At 34.3% G+C, this 19,338-nt stretch overlaps 1 protein-coding gene across 1 annotated transcript in view; it reads right to left on the bottom strand.

Annotated features, from left to right (window-relative positions):
* The window catches only part of LOC132697036 (tribbles homolog 2), a 76,291-nt gene that overhangs the window by 51,970 nt on the left and 4,983 nt on the right, over window positions 1–19,338 (bottom strand). Inside the window, exon 3 of the mRNA XM_060662290.1 lies at window positions 248–537. Coding sequence (XP_060518273.1) covers window positions 248–537 — 290 coding nt within the window. The remainder of the gene's footprint in view (window positions 1–247; window positions 538–19,338) is intronic.

Below are 19,338 nucleotides of genomic sequence, written 5' to 3' on the forward strand. Positions count from 1 at the left end.
GATCTGCCTCGATCGATAATTATAAGAATTTAGTGAGAACATATCAGCTTAATAAGTAACAGTGCCTACCTTTTTAACCTATTTTAAACCAGACACATCGTAAGTTTTACATTGTTATCGGTTACAAAAGCGAAGTAAGTTATGTACCAGTCTAAAGTCAAATTATGATTTTTAGTGTGACAGCCAAAACACGTCAGACCCTGATGCGTTTAAATATATTTCGCAAACAGTTATTGAAAAAACTTACCTCTCAGGATCAGCGAAGACGAACTTCCGCAGTTTCAAATCCCTAAGTATGATACCGTTTTGATGACAGTGTTGAACGATCTCGGCTATCTGCCGAAACAGCTTCTTGGCCTCGGACTCCCTGAGGCGTTTCCGCTGTCGGACGTAGGAATGCAAATCACCGTGCGCTTTAGGAAACACTAAGTACAAAAACCGATCGCTCACAACCACTTCGTGCAAGGGCTGGACCCGGGGATGAGACTCGAGACGAAAGTGGGCCGACATCAGCGACTGATTTTCCCGGTTTACCATCTGTAAAAGAAACAACGCGATTTAAAAGGTGTATCAATGATACGGAGTTAAAAAAACAGGAGGGTGATCACTTCTGACACCAATATAAAAAGTTCTTATAAGCGTGGATTAAAAATTCACATTGAGTTAAAGGGCGTTCACAATTAGGTTTAAAAGATATATATTCTAATCAAATTTCCTAAGCTTTCGTTGTACTCTTATTACTTATACCAAATTTGCTACTCTACAAATACTTACTAAATGATAAGCGAGAATCCAGATAATAACTATAAAATGAAAAAAAAAAAGTGAACCAAACGCTTTTAAACATTGTAGACTAATCAGGAAAAATAAATTAAGACCACAACGATGTGCCTCCGAAATTGCACCTTTTAGAACTTGGTCGGAAATACTCCGAATTTTGAGATACTGTTTACCGCAAAGCTTTGCATTCCATTGGAATAAACACTAACCAAGTGACATAATTTTTCTTAATTATCAATAATCATTTGGAAAATCATTGGAAAATGCTGATACAAATTACACGATAATATAATATAATTTTTTGGATAGGTAGTAGTATATTCTATTTCATTTTGCCACTTCGCCAGATTCATTTCCTTTTACCATTTACCATTCCAAACCAAATCAAACAAAACAAACATTTACGGTAAATTAGATGAAAACTTTGTTTAATATTTAATATCGTGCAAGACCACACGTAACTGAATATTAGCAAACGCAATTTGGGAAACATGAGACAGACCAGGTATCAAGTCAGTCAGCCAGGCGTGATCTGTTTATCTATAGCGGGTGGTTAAATATTTCACAATATTGTTTTCCGCTTATCTAAGTAACCTCTGCGTTATGTTTAAACAATTCGATATGCGAACAAACAATAGACCCAATCTGCGTTTTTTTTTTTAATGTTATACAATATCTGCAACTTTAGATGATAAGTGTGCTGATAAGAATCAAAGTTTGATTAAAAATGTGGAGATAATTTGATGTATAGTCCAAAGAAATATATTTAGCGGGCAATTTCAGTCTTCAGTTCATTTTACTCGAGCTTTGTTTTCAATGCTTTTCGGCAGACTTTCGATAAAAAAGGTTTTCGGAACGAGTGGCGTTCGTACCCAAATAGTTTACACACTTGGGCAAAAACGGCCCAAACAAACAAAATGTACTTACGGTTTCTTCCTGTATTCTTAGTTATGGATGGTTTAAATTGTAAAAAAGTCATTTATTTATTTATATATACATAAATTTTAGTAGCACGGAAGTCTTATTGAAGTAGTAATTTTGTCGACATTCATTTATCTTCGCACACAATCTGACGAAACAAATATGCTTATAATGAATACATTTGTCGAACATTTCAATGATGTATAAAAATACTATGGTAAAAAAAATTGTATCCAAACCAGCAATACGAAATAAACAAGATTCCTTTCGAAAAATCGTCATTGGGAGGGGCAAGTTCATGGCGGACCACTATGGAATTTTCGCAAAATCGATGTAATTTCATTGTGCATGCACCCTGGATGAAGTGTCTTTCACATCTCGGTGACCTTCAAAGTTACGGCAATATCTGGCGCACTCTTGAAACTCTCTCTCGATAGCGTTTAAACCAAATTATCAGATATTTTATTTCTTATTTCCCCACGAAAACGGCAATTTCCAGGATCTCTTTGATTTTTTTACGACACATCCTGTAAATAATCCAAAAAATGCCGCAAGTAAAAATTATAGCCCTAGATCTGAATTTTTTCAATAGGATAAATGGTTTTGGCGAAAATACCTCTTTTCTGAAACCATAACCGTAAACCGTAATAGTAAACGACGTCATCGCGTCTAGATTGAGTGCGAGATACTGCGATTTTCAAATGGATGTTTTCAAATATCTCGAGCAGCGTACGTGACAGACGAAAATCGTAAATACAGAAATTGTAGCCCTTGATACGGAATATAACACTGTTTGAACGAATTAGCTATTTTTGTACGAATTTTGATTTACAGTTAATAATTTACTCCCGTAAAGAACAATTTTCTGGGTCTTTTAGATTTTTGTCCATAACTAAAATACCTTGTTTATAATCGAAAAAAAGTTATAACGCCGTTTTTTAATATTGCAGGGAATATCGCGAATACCTGTACAATACTTAAAAATATTAAATACAAAAATTTAGCTGTTTATACGGGCTATATCGTCATTTAAAAGAAACTGGCATCTAAAACACAGATTTTAAATTATTGCCAACTTTCAATAATAGGGGAGGACCCATTTTTCAGTTTTTTTTTAATTTGCGGCGCACCCTATATATTTTTGAAAAATTCACAAGAATAAAAGTTTATGGAGCCGTATCCTCTGCGAATTCTGGTTCAAGAATTTTTTCGGTCTTGCAAACGGTTTTTCCAAAATGATCTTTTTTGCAGACCCTTGCACACGCGATTTTTATTTTTTTTTAAATAATTCTAGACCCTCCAGCCCCATTTTCAATAGGTTCCGTCACGGTGCAAAGCTCATATATGTGCCAAATATGAAGTCGATTGCTTCAAATTTCGAGCACTGTCGTGTTTCTTACAAGCTTATGTATCATTTGGAGGGTTTAAAAAGGAGGCAAATTACAATTTTGTAGCTCCAACGGTTCGAAAGTTATTCAGGAAAAACCAAAAGACGAGAACGGAGAACGGACAGACAAAAAAATTTGTTTTTTCGAAGCTGATCATTTCTGTACCTATGGCGATCCGATAGGACCTACCGTTACCGAGATATAAAATTTTTATAAGAGCGTAGATACTTTCGAAAAATTCGATGTTTCGAAAGTAACAAGTCTAAAATAAACAGCACAAAATACACTCGAGTTTCAAAACACCTAGGAATCGTTTGATCTGACCGCCTCCGACACAACTCGAAACACGAATACTTTGTTTTGTTTTATTCGATAGGAGTTTTTTCTGTTGTCCCTTTAGTGGAAAACCTTTATAATAATCGGGGCTTTCCGTATGGACGGACAATATTTTTCATCATTGACGTAACTTGGAAGGAAAACAGTCATATGTTTGAGCGGATGTTTCTCCCAAAATTTTCTTTAGAAACAATTTTTAAATCCGTTTTTGAAACGTTTCGGAAATATTTAAAAGAAAAAGTTTCGAAACAATTTTTGAATGTTTTTGAGTTCCCCTCGAAATTGGAAAAAATATGAAACAACATTTGTAGGTCTGGACGTGTTTTGGAAACTGATGTAAGATTATTTCTTGTTTCTGGTCCCATTGAAGATATAGATTGTTTGGATATTTTAAATGTATACATTACATTTGTATATGAATCACCGCAACCTAAAAATCGTAAGGCAACTGCCAGCATATTTGTGTATTTCGTATTCATTTGTGATACCATTTTTAGCAACCCCACAAAATCAGATGGTATCATTCGAAAGAAAATTTGGAAACCCACTACCATTGTTGCCAATTACCTCGCACAAATTTCTGCCGCGGCAATTGCAACGTTTCTGTTCGACATTTTCTGTCATACTGATGTGCGGACACGAAACAATGTTCCAAACAGCTCAGAAAAAATCTATATTTTGTTTCGCCTACTAGGCGTATTACGGTCGACAGTTCGGCCAAAGAATAAACACCATACAGAAGTGACAAAAGTATCCTCTGAGCAGGAAGGCCGTCAACTTTATTACCGATAGAAAATATCGTTCTTTTTAAATTACGTGTTCTAAAAGCTTCAGTTTCAAGCTTAACAGAGCGAATTTTGTTTTCCCATATGGTCAGCAAAATTACACTTTATCTCAATGTAGAACAAAAATTATGGGACTACGCTATTTCTCTCAGGTTAAAATGTGGGACACGCGCGTCACGTATTGAAAGCGTGAAGTCCAAAATTCGTTCCTTATACAACCTATGTTTGTTATTCTCTGCGCTCTTTCTCGCTTCTATTTGGAGTTTTTTTCCGGGGTTGGGCTCTAGTCGCCAGTCTCTGGGCCATTGAATATGCTCAGCTTCTACAGCCGCATCCGCTCAAAGCCAAGACACCGACCTGTGGCTTGCCTTTGCGGCTTTTTTTTTATAATGGCGCTTGTCAAAGCGCGGTTTTGATAAATATGGGTTTGCAAGGAAGACGACTAGAAAATACCCGACACTTTCTATCTAATTTTCTTTAATGTAGCAGACAATATTTGCTTTGAAATGCGAAATGATGAACTTGCATTTTCTAGAGCTTTGACTCCTATTCCACTGGTTATTACGTTTATTTCACAAGTTATAAAAATACCACAAAATTAGTTAATGTTTTTTTGAACGCTTTTTACGCCCTCGCAGCTTTTGCGTTTTTTTAATCCATTTGCTGTATTGTTTTGTGTCCTTATACTTTCTAGAAAACGTATATAAACTGCTGTACTCGAAACGAGTTAATAAAACTTTTGGACAGCAATTTCAGTACATTAAGGACTCATTACATCCGCCATGCGCAAGTTTTTACAGGGGCATCATAAATTGCATATTAATATACTTACTACATTGCATTACAAAAAATATACACATTGAAAGCCAAAAACGCTCTTAATAGCCGATAAAATCGTAATAGATATGTGCAATATTGTTTTTCAATATCATCTGATTACAAATTTAAACAATTTCAAAAAAAACAAACGACCCTTCATAGGTAACTTAGTTTTGCAAAAATCGACGTCGCGGCAGTTACATAAGACCTTTTTGCCCTGCACTTTGACGAAAAGTGTTTAAAAATTTAAAGCAGAAAAAGCGTGAATAAAAATCAAAAGAAATGTCAATGTTTTTTAATTTCATTGATTTATCACAACATAAATTCCTATTTAAAAAAATAATTTGGAGAATCCTCATTATTTTGATACAATCAAGAAGGATCCGACTTAAGGCACGTGTCCCGAGCCTTCCTTTTTTTCTTCTAGTGTGCCTTATCATCTGTTGACGTTGGCGATTATATTGGCCCATCTAACTTTGTCTATTGCCGCCCTGAACAGTGCGTCTGATGTTTTGTCTGTCCATTACCTAAAGTTATGTAACCATGAGATTCTGCGCCTACCAGTACCTCTTTTGTCTTCTAGTTTTCCCTGTGTTATAAGTTGATTCGATTTTTTTCATTTCTGATACTGTGCCCGAAGTATGCAAGTTTTCTCTCCTTGATCGTCTTTAAGAGTTCTTTATTTTTATTCATTCTTTGCAAGATATCGTAGTTACGTGATGTATCCATGAGACTAGCTTTTCTGCAGCTGCTGTAAGACTTCAGGCCTCCACACCATAGAGAATTACAGAGAACACGTAACATTTGAAGAATCGCAGCCTTACCGGCGAATCTATTTACGTCCGCCGGTTACAAGCCATTTGGAACACACCGTATAAGCGAGTTTCAATGTTAAAATGACGCAATTCATCCGAGCGGATAATAATTATCCGCGCTCCATTTTTTTTCCTCCTCTCGATGAAATTTCGGTAGCGAGAACCCGCCCGTGAACTAACCTAAGCTACTCTGAACGTCGAAGGTTAAACAACGTATTTTGCGTAATCGCCCGCCGACAAATTTCGCCACCTCCGCACCTATTATCATCGGCCCGCCCCCCTTACCCAAATCCCATCCGTATCATCAAAGGCCCAAACGGAGAGGTGCAGGAAAATGCACGCCCGTCCCGAACTATAATGTCGTCCGTTTTAAATTACAACTGCCAGAGAGTCCGTGACATAGAAACAATTTATAAATTGATATTTAATTTTTTACCAAACGCGAAATTGCCCAACGGATTGTGATGTAACTTGCAATTGCCAAGGTAACGCGCCGTACGATTGAAATACAAAACGAGCGAACGATTAGCGAGTTGGACAGAGTCGGGTCGGTTTGAGGAATAACGGGGGTCCTTTACAGATGCTGACTTGTTAAATTAATCTGGTCAATTAATTAATTAAATTGTTGACTTATGTCACTACCTTGGTCACTATTTGGAGGACAACCGATCTACTATCGAACTCATTATTCAAGGCAGAGATAGTATTTACAGAGTGATTTTTCTCACAAGCCATTTTGAAAGCACCTGCAGCAGCAAGCCATTTTTGCGGAATTTAACACCTTAAACAATATCCCGGGTCGAAAGCCAAGCAATTTGCATTTTTTAATGAGATTGATAGATCGGTTGTGCAACTATAATTGCGGTCTATGCTAGAATTCGTTACATGCGAAAACAGCAAATAGTTCGCCTGTCGACCATGGTTAGACTGTAGGATCTTAAACGAAGAGTTAAAATTTATCGAGCCACACATTCCTCAGTTTTAACTGAGCGAGAACTGACTTTTCACGACACACAAAGTGACTCACAGCTTAAATGATGCAGTCGCTAGAACAAAAAATGACTGGTCTGAATGTTTATTTGGCAAAAAACAACTTATTGAAATTAAGGTAGTAAAGAGCCTTCTAAAAAAGTGTGAATTACTTTTTACCTTAAATATGTCTTACTTAGTTAACAATAAACAATTGATTAAATTATATGCAATATTAACCCACACCTTTAATGATAAATAATAACCGGGGTCAAAAGTTATCAGTTTGAAATTTACCAAGACGGCTTTTATTTATTACTGCAATTGTTTTTTGTTTAGTTTGACATTTTAATACAAGTTTTCGAACGATTTTTTTTTAAATGGGTCGTCGGAGTACAATTTCTGAGAGAAATTCAATTATTACTCATCACAGAAATGCATACAGCCAAGGAGGCATAGCCAAAATGGTAAATAAATGTCCTGAAACTGTCAGCATATCATTTAGCGTTGTTACTGTGACGAAAATAGGGTCGAGAATAAGTAAGTCAAGGTTAGCTTCAAATAAGATCTTCAATGAACGTGAGGAAAGAAAAAAAATTGCTCCAACGATTTGTGTGCGAAAAAATAATTTACAAGGTCTAACTGCTGAAATAAGCCTTTCTTTCATTCGCCGAAGAAATAGACGCGTGAAATTGGCATTCGCTAGATTTGAACTTCTGGAATGCAGTAATATTTGCCCATAGACCAAAATAAACTTATATGGATCCCATGGAAAAATATCAGTATGGAGAAAGCCTAAGGAAGAATTAAAATTGAAAAATTTAAAAGCTGCGGTAAAGCACGGTGATGTTATGGGGCTATATGTCATCTGCAGGAGTAGGTAATATGCATTTCATTGAAGGAACTATGAACCAATATGTGTATTTGGATAAATTAAGACAGCATCTGATTGCTAGTGTCCAAATATTAAATATAGTGAACAATTGTGGTTCTATCATGACAATTATCCCAAGCACGTCATTTCGAGTTCGCAGTTGGTTGCTTTATAACTGCCCAAAGGTTATTAAGACACCAGCCCAGTCACCAGACTTGAATGTAATTGAAAAGTTATGGTTGACATTAAAAAACAAAGTAAATAGTGCCCCAATATCTAACAAGAATGCATTAAAAGTAAAAATTACTGAATTATGGAACGCAATTTCCGCGAAGTATACTAGAAAATTACCCAGAAGACTACAAGCCGTTATCTATAATGAGGGAGGTAAGACTAAATATTAGTAGGAGTATTTCAAATTATGCACTTTTTTTCTCTATTGATTTGGTTATATTTTGTTTTTCATTATTTAAGCTGTGATATTAATATTGTAGATAATTTAATTAATTCTTTATTGTTAACTAAGTAATATTTAAGATTAAAAATAATTGACCCTGTTTTGAAGGCTCTTTTCGAATAAATAAAGATAAGTTCATTTCAGTTCAAGATTAGTTAATTCATTCATTCATTTATTTCATTCATTTAAGCTGAGTATCGTTTTGGGTGTTTTGTCACTTCTTAACAATTAACAATTATTTAGTTCTAACAACAAAGGTAAATAAATGGTATACTATTTATGAAATCTCTGGATTCCTCCTGCGTCGGTTGTTGTTGTTGTGTCGAACTTGCTAGCGTTTCGTTAATCATCCTGTTTCTTCTTCAGAGATGGACTTAAGCAAGTTCGACTCAACAACAAGCGACGCAAGAGGAATCTAGGAGTTTTGTAAATAGTATTACGGTAGCCGGTGGAAGTTTATTTGAAAAACAAAAAAAAAAGAAAATAAACGTTTTTTCTTGCTTAAAGATTGTTTGTTGCAGCGTGATACTTTGTTTAATGTTACATAGAGGTTAGGATGTGCGAGAGTTATGAAATGGGGCCAAAGATAACCTTAATAACTATCTAAGACTGGATGACGCACGTTTCAACGAACTATCAACCACGATGACGCCCTTATTATCGATAAAAAGATACGAAAATGAGAAATGCAATTACAACCATCTATTTAAATACACTTTGATTTTAATTTTCCACGAAGAAGAAACACAAAGGGGCTTAAAGGAGAGTAGAAAAAAGATAGGTGGACGCAAAGAAATGAACTGCCGACCTTGCCGCAAGTGATCGTTAAGATCATTGTAGCATAATAAATACAATTTGGGGCGAAGAATATCATTTTAAAAAAATAAAACAGTTTGAATTGGTTTAAAAAGTTGAACGATGATCCTCCACATTGGCATCGCAACATGAAACCAAACCAAACATATTATAAGGGAAGAAAACTACAAACTCATGAAATTCTAAATAAGGTAAGTGATGTTTTTTATTATTTTTAAAATGTGCTTTGATCCTTTTTTAAAAAACTGCAGCGTGAGTGAACCTTGAATCTCGTTATCCAGCATATATTGTGTTCAGAAATGTTTCATTATAAAAGTACGTCAGTATTTAATGCAATATGTTTCTATTTAAAATAATGTAGGTCCTATTTTTTTTTCTTATGATATCTCGTTTCCATTTTAAAAATCTTTCTCAAAACCGCTGATTTATTGATTCAAACTGGGCGATACAAGAAAAAAAAATCCGATAGATTTGCTTGGCCAAACTGAACGAAGAATTTAAAAAAAAATCTATGCTATATTTTAGCTGTAAAGTAGTATTTATAGGCCAGTATTTAACACTTGGGGGGCGGTGATCTTAATGTAGCATTTTTCAACCTGTTATCTGAAGCTCTTGTTCTATTCTTGAATGAATATGCTTATAACTTACTGCAATTTTAAATTTGGGTAACCCAGTACACTCTTTCGAACTTAAATTATATATCGCATCTGTCCCAGAAATTCATCTTAACTATCTTTAGAAGCACCAAAGCTAAAACTGAAACTCCAAATTAAATCAAATTCTAAAGGGCTTTTTAATAGACAGTTGTCGCCCTAAGAATAGCATCTATAAACTATAACATTACAGAACATTGTTCTAAGAAACGATTTTAACCCATATTATCCCAAGCACAAAAAAAATAAAAAATACTTTTTTGCTCTGAAATTATTTATTTTGTTGCACTTAAGAATACATTACATGTGTCAAAAAAAAAATAAAAACTCGAAACATACAAAAAAATACTGGTGCGTAAACGAACCACTGGGAAAAACATTAAATAATGTTTTGGGGCATATAAGATGTAACATATAATTTTTACATAAATATAGAAAAGAAAGTTCAAATTCGACAGAAAACAACTAATAGTAGATTGTTTTCCAAATAGAACCTGATTTGATACAGAAAAACGCATAATATTATATGGTGCGTGAGCGCACCACCGGTAACACCCGGTTTCATTTTTGGTGATATTTTACAAAGCATGAAGTATGTAAATGCACATTACACTTATTACAAACGTAAATTTTGTGGCTGTGGCAGATTCTACATCTCCTTCGGGCTTTATTAGCATGAACAATGATGAGGTGACCTTGATTATCATAACGCACTCCATCTATGGCAGGTGGCAAGATTTCTTTCAGTAATTGTTTTATCAGTTTTCAAAAGTCACAAAGCAATGTAAGATTTAAAATCAAATCAATCACTTCAAAAATATATTTCAAGCGGATATTTCCAGAAAGACTATTTTTTAGTTCCTCAAATGATCTAAATTCATCGGATATAGGTGTGTGAGTGTACTCAATCTGACCTTTCTTCCATCTGACAGTAGAAGCAAGCCTGCCGTTTGCAGAATTTCAGGGTTTCATCATCTGATGAGTCCTATTCAGGTTCAGTAGTTGATGAATTACAGGAGCGTGGAAGGACAGCTGTATCATTCGGTGTATGTAACTAAAAGTTCCAACTATATCAGTTAGTGCCCCAAACTCTTGTAGATGATTTATGTTATCGTTCATATCTTCTTCGTCAGTCAAGGTATCCACGTCGGGTGCAAAATAGACCGCGTCAATATGTTCTGTAAATATTATTTCACGTTATTTTTAGCATAAATCCAAATAATATTTACGAATTTCAATGTTATTGTCCTCATCCATCACGACCGCCTCTAATTCCTCTCGAGTCAAATACCCCGGAAATGCCATATTTTACGAACTGCACAAAACACAAACTAATACTAAAGAACACGCTAATTGTTGGATGCTTATTCTACATGCGCTGACTTGTCTAGATTTGCAATAACAAAGTTTTGTCTAGCAGATAAAAGCAGTGGTGCATTCACGCACCAGTAAATATTTTCAAAAAATAAAGCATAATCAATATAGTATTTCAATTGTACGTTTTCTGCGATGTAATCTACATGCTATAGACTTAACAAAAATGGCAATACAAATCCAAAATATTATTTTTTTACTATTTTGGATTTACTTGAAAATGTGATACAAATGTATGTACCGCTTTTGTTAACTTTTGAAGTCATATATAAGATCTTTCCTTTAGATATAAATTAACGATTTCTACGGTTTTATGTCCTTTAGTAGTGATAATAATAAAAATTTTAAACGGATGTGCAAAAATATTTGCTGGATGTGACAAAAAAAATCATAAAATAGATGGGACAAAATGGGTTAAGAATTTCCTAAACGGATTGCTTTAGGAATGTAAATAAATAAATCAACAAATTGATTGTCTACAAAATAAAACTCTGGACTATTTGACCCCCATTACAAGAGGCGAGAGGGTGTCGAAAGTACGTGTGGGCAAGCTGATGGTAATAAAATAGTGTTAATTCCAGAACGCCCGGACTATAATCAAAGAGAACACAAACAAGAACAAAATCCCACAAACAGTTATTGCGGCACGGTCGATAAATTAATCGCGCGCAATGGCAGAAATACCGTATATTTCAAGCGTTAGTTGTTAGGTGTATGATCTAATAAGAGAGCCGTTGCGTTATTAAAATGCGCCTGTAAATGGCGCGCGTTCGATATTAAAAGCCAATCCTACATTTCGAAATTGATCCCTGTCATTTCGTCAGGTGCACGGATAAATATGCCGCTTAAATGAAAATCGTCACAGATAAAACGGTTATCTGAATGATATATTTTCCGCAAAACGCGTTCTCTTTACGTTATTTGTTTTTTTACGGGTTGCGTCATTTGCGACGAAAAAATCGGTTAGTAGTTCGAATAGGGTTGTTAGACTTTAAAGTTTGAAAACGGGAGGCATGGCTTAACTTTGAAGGTAAAGCTTTCCTTTTTTTTTTGGTTTTATAAAATCTTAACCATAAAAAACCAAAACGTCTTACTAAACCGACTTAAAAAAAATGGCAACACCTTCATCCAAATATTATACTTAAAAAAAAATGTCTATACAAAAAATTAAGGTACCTAGTACACCCAGAAAAAAATTTAATTATATATTACTTTTATAAATTATTAATATAATTAAGAAATAAGTGGAAATTTTAAATTAACGTATTTTTTAGTTGTCAAAAAGCGGGAGGTGTATTTAGAGGCGCGTTAGCTCCCAGCTTCAATAAAAAAGCGGGACCCTCCCGCTTGCATCGAGAGGATCGGCAACCCTATGTTGGAAGCCAGAATTATCACTTATAAAATAACTAGTGCTTCAATTATTTCCGTAAATTTTTGTGAGCACACGATTTTTAGAGATTAGTTTAGATGCGATAGAGTTTGGGTACGAGAATTTTGATATTTGAAATTTATCACAAAAAAAATATTGGCTATTGACTTACAACTACCAAAAAAAGTAAAGAACTTCCACACTAATCCTCCACAGAGCTAGAAAAACACTATTTTGCCTCAACTTAGAAAAAAAATGTGTACACTATGTTACTGAACAATAGTAAAACTACCGAGTCAAAGGTACCAAAAGTACCAACCATGTTTATTATGATTTTCTGACTTATTGAAAGAAAACATTAGCCTACAAATGGAATTAAATGCATAATAAGAACAGTGCGGGAGTGTGAGTAATTTTAGGTAAGTTTGTTGTTTGTGTTGAAAAACAACCTCAATTGAACCAGATATTTCATAAAAGCGTAGGCATACAAAAAAGATGTTTCAATGAAGCATCCTAAATATTTTTGCATATTACGATTCCTCGTACGTTACAAATTATTGGGACACCCTGTATATCTTGGCCCACACATTACTAAGAATATATAAAAAGTCCCGACTACATTTCAAAATATTTTTCACCGTTTGAAAAGTGTATTCAAACAATCTAATAAAACTTGCGCACTTCAATCAATGTAGCAATTTGTTATATTAATAATATCACGAAATGTTTGACATTTATACGTCCCCGCCCATTACCACATACGCAAGCCTTAACATTGTTTATAAATGCTATTGTTGCAAAGAGATCGGGCAAGGTTAATGAGAGGCAAAAAAAGTGCGTTTTAAAGTTTAAACTCTAAGTATTATTGCAAACCGGTTTTCATTGATATTTTAAATTTCCTAATATAATCCACGTATGCTCGTTAAATAAAACCCACTTGTTTGACAACCCACAACAATCGCTTCGTCCCATGCGCAAGCGCAAGTATGTTGAAGCTCTCATCGGTAATACTGCCTTGTTGACATCAGTAGCATGGAGAAAAAATACGCCAGTGAATAATTGGTTGCATAAATACCCAGATCACAATATTTTTTTTTCTGACTACTCATACTAAAAATGGCTGTGTTAATCAATTTTTTCCGAATTTAATGCTACTTTTAAGTGTAAGCAACAACTAAACATTGTTACGTTGCAAAAACAATAACCACCAAATGTCAAGTTTTCTTGTATTAGTATTAAATTTGCTTTACGGTCTTCGGACGTGATCTTAATCATAATTATATAAAACTGAAGGTGTAAACCCTTCAGGAATGTCTTCATGTAAAGGAAAAACCTGTTTCTTTGTTATCTCACCTAAGTAAAATTCACCAATAAAATGTCGCACATAAAACAAGGTAGGCGGCCGCGGGACCGTCTCAAAAAATGTTGGTAGCTTTTTTCTTTTTTAACGTTTATTTTCATAAAAATTTGGCAAAATCAAGTTCTCTTCAGTATTACGCAGTAGCGTGGCATAAGCAAGCCATAAATAATAAGTGTAAAGGGAAACACCCCGTGAATAATTGTGCGATGATTGTGGGAAAATTTTCACACTCGCTCGTCTACAAAAATCTTAGGGTAATATTTGGTCGCTCGCGTTTAATTTGCGGAAATACGCGTTTCGTCCATAAAATAAACCTGTAAATTTATGCGAGACAGAAGCTGCCATCGTCATCTAGCCGATAGCGCGCCACGCTCTCGCGTATATGAAAATTTATGGTTTTACTTTTAATTAGCCGATAATTTACATCGCGATCGCAGGTATATTTTATGATATTTTATAAGGATGTTTTTTTTTCTTCTTTTCTGAAAATAAAAGTGTAAGGCAAACGAGAGTGTGCCCAGAGGTCGTTCAACCACCGCCGAGCGCAGGTTAGCATGACTTATTTGAAATTTATACCGCGCAGCAGAAGTTATCTGAAATGCAATTATCGAAATGTATTTGCATCATTCGCGTATGGAAATGAGGAGGATGCATACGCTTTTGTTTGAACATGAACATTTTCTTCACACTATATCCCTTCTATTATAATATGCTTCGAGACCAGTCGACGTGCACAGCGTGCTTCATAAAATCTATGAATAAAAGTTTATCACGTAGAGTTTTACGTCATACTGACTAAAATAGTGTTGAAAAACGTTCGAAACAATTTTTAAACTTTGAAACCATAGTATAAGTAAAGTCTATTCATAGATATAAGAAAGTGATTCACTGATACGAATTAAGGAAAGAGCCGGGCAAGCTGTGAGAATGAAACATGGCCGAACAGGTCCGTACTTTGCTTAGAATTTAATTATTTGGGGTTTTGTTAGGAAAGATACTAAAAAATATTTATTTATTTATTTAGGTATTTATGTTTATATCTAAAATAAAATTACAAATTATTTTTATTACCTACTTAAATTACTTAAAATTATTCACATAATATATCAGTATCACTATGACTATCATCGCCTGTTCTAATTATTATTTGTTCTATATTATTTGCAATATGGATATACGATTGTTCTGCTTTTTCTATATGTTTATCAGAATTTGCACAACTTTGTGGAGGGATGTTAAAAACTTCGGTTTCTATAAGTTTGAGGACATTGGAGTTAACACGGGGAACAACAAGGTTACGACGAATGGCAGATTTCAGTTGGCGCCAAACATGTTCATTGGGATTAAATATACAGTGGCCTTAAAACTGTATACCCTAGATTTTTTGCATGATTATCAAAGACGTATTCCTTTTGTAGGTTCAAGCTTTGTGGAACCTCAATTAATTGCTTTTTGGTATAATCTTCATAAAAAAAATGTCGTTATTATACATATACTTTTGGACTATTGCTTTTGTGTCACATGAAGAAGGGGTTTTAGTCAACTGTCTACTGTGATAGCTTGCATTGTCCATTACAATGACGCTATTTGGAAGAATGTTTGGAACTAGTTTGTTTTTAAACCAACTTTCAAATAAATCAGCGGTGCTGACTTCATGCTAATCCAGAGAAGAATCTTTAACATTTTTCGCAGATAGAGAAAGTCCATTTGGAATCCAACCATCTTTAGATCCAGCATGCAAAATAGTTATTCTTTTACCTCTTTTTGATGGCGCGTTTGTTGTACACTTATCAGTTGAGTCAACCCAACCCTTTTCCGGGGTATCATAAGTGTCGAACCAGGTTTCATTCAAGTAAATAATTGGCCTCTGTTGTTCTCTGTAAATCCTAATTTTTCTAGATATTCCAGTAGCCATTTCCCAATTCTAAAAGAATCCATTAAAACTTGCCTTTTGTCAATTTTTTTAAATCTAAAACCCATGTGTTGAATACACTTCCATAAGGTCGTTCTGCCACATTTAACACCGGTTTCATCTTTTTCAAGCCTCAAACGCAAACGAAGTAGTATACCAAACCAAAGAATATTAAACACAGGTAGATATAAAATTATTTTCTATTACGGACCACAATTTACCCTGAATTTAAATTCCGAAACTTTAGGTAATAATCTTGTTGCATTGTATGTTAATGACCACCCTTGGATAATCCCATTCAAAAGCAATTGGTCACTTTCTTAAATATACAGTGGTAAGATGGAAGGAAGCCTTAAAATTAAAAAGTATTCATGTAATTTTTAACGCGGGAACAGAACGATAACAACGGGAATGACATAACATTTTTTTAAATCCAAAATAAAAAGATTCAACATCCTCTTGAACAGTCAAATTTCAAAATAGCAAATAATTAAACTTCTCTTTGGAGTGAGACACTTAAAATGTCTGGAAAAAACCGAGCCAACAAATTCCCGTATTTTATTCAATTGAAACTCGGCTTCCTTCATTACAGAGTCGCATTCATACTTAATACCCTCTTGTCAATAATGAAATTCAAAAGGGTAACTGTTGGCACTTGCGTCTCTTCGAGAGGTCGCTCCCTAAATGGTTTATTACGAAGTGCTCCGCGGGCATTCGTAAATATTTTACCCCTCTGCTAGTCCGTTTTATTATTTTCCACGACTATTGAAATTACTTTTACTCAGTGTCTCACATAATATTAAAAGGAACAGGATTTTCTGAACAGTGGGCTGATGCCTTTTTCTGCACAAAAATGATTTCAATATAAATATGTGTATGTAATACGAGTTCCCCAACGCTGGACTTTTGAGTAAACCCGTTTTACGGATAAACATTATAACATTTATCAGCGCAATATAACAATGGCAATATAGATATAGGGTGTGTTAAAATTCAGTTACCAGAATGTTCATTTTCAAATAGGATTTTTTTTCCTGTAAACACATATCCGCAAATGCTTGGTGCCTGACCTGCAGAGTGTCAACGTTTCAAGAGTTTTTTTAGTTTTTCCTTTATAGGTCTTGAAGTGTTTGAGGTTACGTTAAAGCATAGGTTACGTGTGTAATCGTTAAGTTTGTTTAAACTTTAACATTCTGTATATCACTGACGAAGCTGTTTGCAGACAGTATATGTTTTATAGCAACGTGAAAAACATGTTCCCGCTTAAAATCTTGATCCTCAATTTTGAAACACCCTGTATATCATCACCATAAAAGTCAAACAAATTCTTATAAATGTATGTAGGGACGTATACCGAGGTTTATACTACAACACATTTTATAATTAAATTATTAATTAAATTATAAGAGCATCGCTAACATTTTGACAATTAATGGTTACCCTAGCCCTCCGTAAATTCGGAGGAAGCAAAGACTGGTTAGCTGAGAAGTTATTTTTTGCAAAAAAAGGCATTTGTTATTCATGCTCAAAAAAATTAGCAAAACTAGCGGATGTGATTGTATCAATAAGCCACCGAGTATAAAATTTAATTTAATTTAATTAGAATACATAATAAAGAAAAATCGAACGTAACTAACAGGAAGAAAGGCAACAAAAAAGAATTAGGCGATGAATCATATCACCAGAAATTTGCAATAAGCTGTGGCGAAGGACGGCCTTTTTTTGTTAGCTGTCGAAGTTCCAAACAAACTGATTAACCAATCAGTTTATACGGTTGTGTCAGTTTTTGTGTAATTTGTAATTAATGGAGACTATTTAACAGACTTCGTGACCATTTATCAATTATCAAAATATTACAATTCGAAATGAAACAACCAGTTAAAAATATTTTAAATAAAAAAAATCTAAATCCAAACAGACCCGATAACTTTTCAGCAAATTAATTATCTAAACTGATTATTCGAGAGTGCCATAGTAGTTAGTATCCAACAAATCGGAAGAAAACATGGACATTTTTTAAGATTACAGGTTATACTTTCAACTAGTTGTTGTTTTTAGTGACGACTTCGATTTAGCCACCACTAATCTACGCTATATTAGTGATGACTAAATCGAAGGCTAAATTTAAACAACCTCGACAATACAAAATTAATAAGAAAATTTGTTAACATTATTATCGAAACGAAAATATAATGCAGTCTAAATATACCGTTTAACATCCCATTGTTAAAGGTTTTTATTATAGTGGACTTCACAACTTCGGCAAAAATCCCTTTGGTTTCAGTTATATACGGCTATATCAACTTTCGCGAAAAAAATATTCACCTCAGGCCGGTTGCTTCGCGTTAAATGACCGTCAATAGGTCGATTTATTTTTCGAAAAATGGCAGCGAATCTTTCCCGCGAATTTAACTGCAAAACAAGCTTCATTCCCACCGCACCTTCCCTTTCGATTATATAAAACTGTCGGGTGCATAAATGAAATTGTTCGAAGTTTTTTACCAGATTTCCCACCAATTAATCAGCACCGTCGGGATCATAGGTCGAAGGAATAGTTGGACACCCCCCTCGATATGCGATGATTTCTCACGCGAGATCACCCTTCTCCCGGTGGACCAATCTTTAAGACCACCGCGTCGTCTATTAAGTCGCAAACGGGTTTGGTCCTTAAAGTTCGCCATTTAAAGGGCCACGGAGTATTGTCGAAACTTTGCATAATTCTCGACGGGGTGCATTTCGAATAATTTTAATGCGAGGCCATGAGAAAAATATCAAGAAAAATACTTGTCGCGGACACAACGAACACGTGGCTAATGAGGCCTAATATGTTTTTTTTATTATTTGCAGTCAATTATGGTGTTGGTGAGAAAATATTTCTTAAATTTAAAACAAATCTTGTCGGAATTACAAATCTGTAAAAGAAATTCAAAAAAAATTAATTGATAGGAGTTTCGCACTTAAAATAGTTTAATGTGTTCATATGATCATTTTAAATATAAAAATATACGGTGCAATCCCTGTTATACATTTTGAATATAGACGGACCTCATATGCCTGACATTTCTTATTGGTGAAAACCCAGACGCTTGACGTCACAAACAATGTCGGCCCGAGTTAACAGATGTAACGCTAGACATAAACTGATAAGACATTCACGGACTACAGTTGAGTTAACTTAGTACTTAAAACATGATCAAATAACAAAGATTGGGTAATAATTTTAAGTCGTTTTAAAAAAATGAATGAAAAAAGGGAAATAATAGGATTTTTTTAACAGTAATGTAGTGTTGGGACTGGTCAATTGACCACGTCTTAATTGTTTTAAATAACATCTTGCAATTGTATCATTATTTAATAATAATATGTATTTTATGATGAATTATTATGAGTTTGTGATGTCTAATTTACCTCTAACCCTCTTCAAGGAATACCCGAATAGAATACAAATTTCATGGTATTTTTAAAATTATTTCAGTCAATTGACACACCGAATTTTGACCACAACCCTATATGAATATTCTTCTTCTTCTTTGACACCTTTCTAATAATTTCAATCTATTTAAATTTAAATTCAACCATAAAAATTTTCTAAAGATATATTAGCTAGTAGTTATAATAAAACTTACGCACAAACCTTTTAAGTAATCATTCGAACAAACGTAGATAAAAAAAACACTCTTTCAAATCAAATTAACGAAACGCGGCATTTC

Source organism: Cylas formicarius, unplaced genomic scaffold (assembly GCF_029955315.1).
Source record: "Cylas formicarius isolate icCylForm1 unplaced genomic scaffold, icCylForm1.1 PGA_scaffold_1__22_contigs__length_36826433, whole genome shotgun sequence".
NCBI classification, from domain to species: Eukaryota; Metazoa; Arthropoda; class Insecta; order Coleoptera; family Brentidae; genus Cylas; species Cylas formicarius.